This window comes from Phoxinus phoxinus (assembly GCF_949152265.1).
Source record: "Phoxinus phoxinus genome assembly, chromosome: 16".
Taxonomy (NCBI): Eukaryota; Metazoa; Chordata; class Actinopteri; order Cypriniformes; family Leuciscidae; genus Phoxinus; species Phoxinus phoxinus.
In genome coordinates, this window is record NC_136891.1 from 1,855,176 (window position 1) to 1,857,843 (window position 2,668).

Below are 2,668 nucleotides of genomic sequence, written 5' to 3' on the forward strand. Positions count from 1 at the left end.
GAATGTCTTCTTTAAAAACACACCAGCCTTAGATCTGTACACCAAATCATTCATGAATTACAAACATTTATTAACTTCAGAACTGTGAGCTCGTGACAGGAGGATTATAGGTCGGGGCAAGTTGTCACACTTGTTTAATTCAGGTGTTGTCTTTTTATATATTTCATTAATTGCCGTTTTTGTTGGCCAAAACAATCCTTTAATATTTTGGATGTTATACATTTGTTTATATTTGGCTAAAAAATAACTAAAATAAAATATCAAATAAACAAAAATGCTGGGTTGTTTCAACCCAATTTTGGGTCAAATATGGACAAACCCAGGCGTTGGGTTACATTTTTACATTACATTTTTAACCCAACGTTTGGGTTTGTTCATATTTGACCCAAAATTGTGTTGAAACAACCCAGCATTTTTTAGAGTGTACAATTGCACCAAAATAAAATAGACTGCTTGATAAAATTATGTTAAAAAACAACAACAACAACCACAAAACGATTTTAAGGAGACCTGTGATGTAGAATCACTGTAAAACACGCGCGCGCACACACACACACACACACACACACACACACACACACACACACACACACACACACACACACACACGCACAATGAATACAGCATCTAGCCTGGAGTTAAAGGGGGAAGGGGCGTTTCCGCTTTTCCTGTCAATCACACAGGGAAAATGGGCGTGGCATGTGAGGACTTCGACCTATGAGAAAATCGACATTTAAATTCAGATATGAATACATAAATAATTCTATTTGCAAACCCAAACACGCACATCAAGCGTTTTTGGCGAGTGACTCGCGATAAAACGGGTCAAAGTCCCGAGAGCACGCGTCGGTGTGACAGACATATAACAAGAAACAACCGGAATCCGCTTTGAATCTTGATATGGAAGGACTTTAATTCCTTTAGCTTTAGCCTGTTAGCCTGGACTGCATGTGTGCGTGTTTATATCAACAACAGTGCGTTCTCGTTCACATCTACACGGAGAGGAAGAGCAGCGCTGGGTCTTCAGGGATGTAGTGTTTGTTTAGGTGGGTTATTGTTCCTTTAAACACGCGCGTGCAATTCCTGCAGGACCAAACGTATGTGTTTAATACTTATACTTGTTTTTTTAAATAATATGCATGGCAGGACTGCGTTTCAAATATAAAAACAATAGAAATATACAGCATTTGGCCTTCATGTCGAGCAAGATAAATAAGGTTATGCATTATGTCATCTTTTAAAAAATGGTTAATTTTAATGCACGCATATGATGTTGTCTTTTGTGCATGAATTTCCTGTGTCATGCATATGATGTGTGTGTATATAATGTATATATATATATGGGCGGCTATCAGCTGTAACGTGATGCACGTGACGTCATTTTGCATGCACGCGCGTAAAATTACGTGCTGAACGTGAGTTTCACTCTCTATTAAATGTGATTTAAACGTCCAGTTTAACCCCTGTCATGTTACCAAAGCAGATTGATTTGAGATATCAGTCAGTAATCAGATGTTTAGGCTCAATCTAATCACTGCTTATCCCAAATCAAACACTGTCTTTGTTGATGTTGAACAATAATGAGTGTGTTAACTATAAAGATTGGCATCAGTGGTGATTTAATGGCTTCACCCTACAAAAACAAGCTGGACCTGGCCAGATCCGCTCTGAATCGACAGTTTTCCACTCGGAGCTGATGTGTGTGTCACTGGGTTTATTGCAGCAACCTGTGTGTGACCCATTGACCCACGGCTAGAGATAAGGGCCGGCATATTAAGGGCCCGATATTCTGCTTTTTGTGTCTTTGTGGAGACAGGAACGCTCAGGCAACGTTGAGATCCCGACTAGACCGTGAGGAGCTGCTGTGATTCAGGAGTGTGTGATGGAGAAGACGGAGAAGAGGCCGGGATACTTCGCCAGGTGAGAGGAAATAACGTTCAGATTTACACAGGAAACATGTGACAGGAAGTGAGAGCCAAGCGGTGTTAAGAGCTGGAAATGGTGGTCGTGCTAAAAGAGGAATTAATCACTTTCTTTTGGTTGGCACGACAGGCTCGAGATGTTTTTACTAACTGATGTTGCTGGGGTGAAAAGTTAACTTTCTGTCATTATTTTCTCACACGAATGACTCTCCAGACTTATGAAGGCAAATTTCTGTCACATAAGAAGAAGAAAAAATCATAATTATGACATAAAAAGTCTAAACTATGAGGATAAAAACCATAATAAATGACATAAACATCCTAATTATGGCATACAATTCTAAATTATGAGATAAAAGCCATTATTATGTCATAAAAAGTCAACTGAGGGAAAAAGTCATGACATAAAAAGTCAAAATTATGATTAAAGTATCCTAATTATGTCATAGTTTTACATTATCAGTCAAAAATGAGGAAAATTCTATAAAGACAAAATGTCAAAAATATGAGAAAAACGTCATAATAATGACATAACTCAAAATTATGAGATAAAAGCCATTATTATGACATAATTAAAAAATTATGAGGAAAAAGGTCATAATTATGATACAAAAATCTAAATGATAAGATGCTACACATCATAATTAGGATAAAATATATGTGACATAAGCATCATAATTGATAAAATTAACTTCAAAATGTTGATAAAAGCATCATAATTATGGCATAGAAATTCAAAGCCATAG

At 37.1% G+C, this 2,668-nt stretch overlaps 1 protein-coding gene across 6 annotated transcripts in view; it reads left to right on the forward strand.

Annotated features, from left to right (window-relative positions):
* The first annotated feature begins 719 nt into the window (after positions 1 to 719).
* The window catches only part of ncoa7b (nuclear receptor coactivator 7b), a 39,408-nt gene continuing 37,459 nt past the window's right edge, over positions 720 to 2,668 (forward strand). For 2 of the 6 annotated variants that reach the window (XM_079583622.1, XM_079583625.1), the window contains exons 1-2: positions 742 to 1,046; positions 1,817 to 1,920. In XM_079583622.1, coding sequence (XP_079439748.1) covers positions 1,883 to 1,920 — 38 coding nt within the window. In that variant the 5' untranslated portion in view covers positions 742 to 1,046; positions 1,817 to 1,882. Of the gene's footprint in view, positions 1,098 to 1,812; positions 1,921 to 2,668 lie in introns of all 6 variants that reach the window. The other 4 variants (XM_079583623.1, XM_079583624.1, XM_079583627.1 and 1 more) reach the window with 4 other exon arrangements.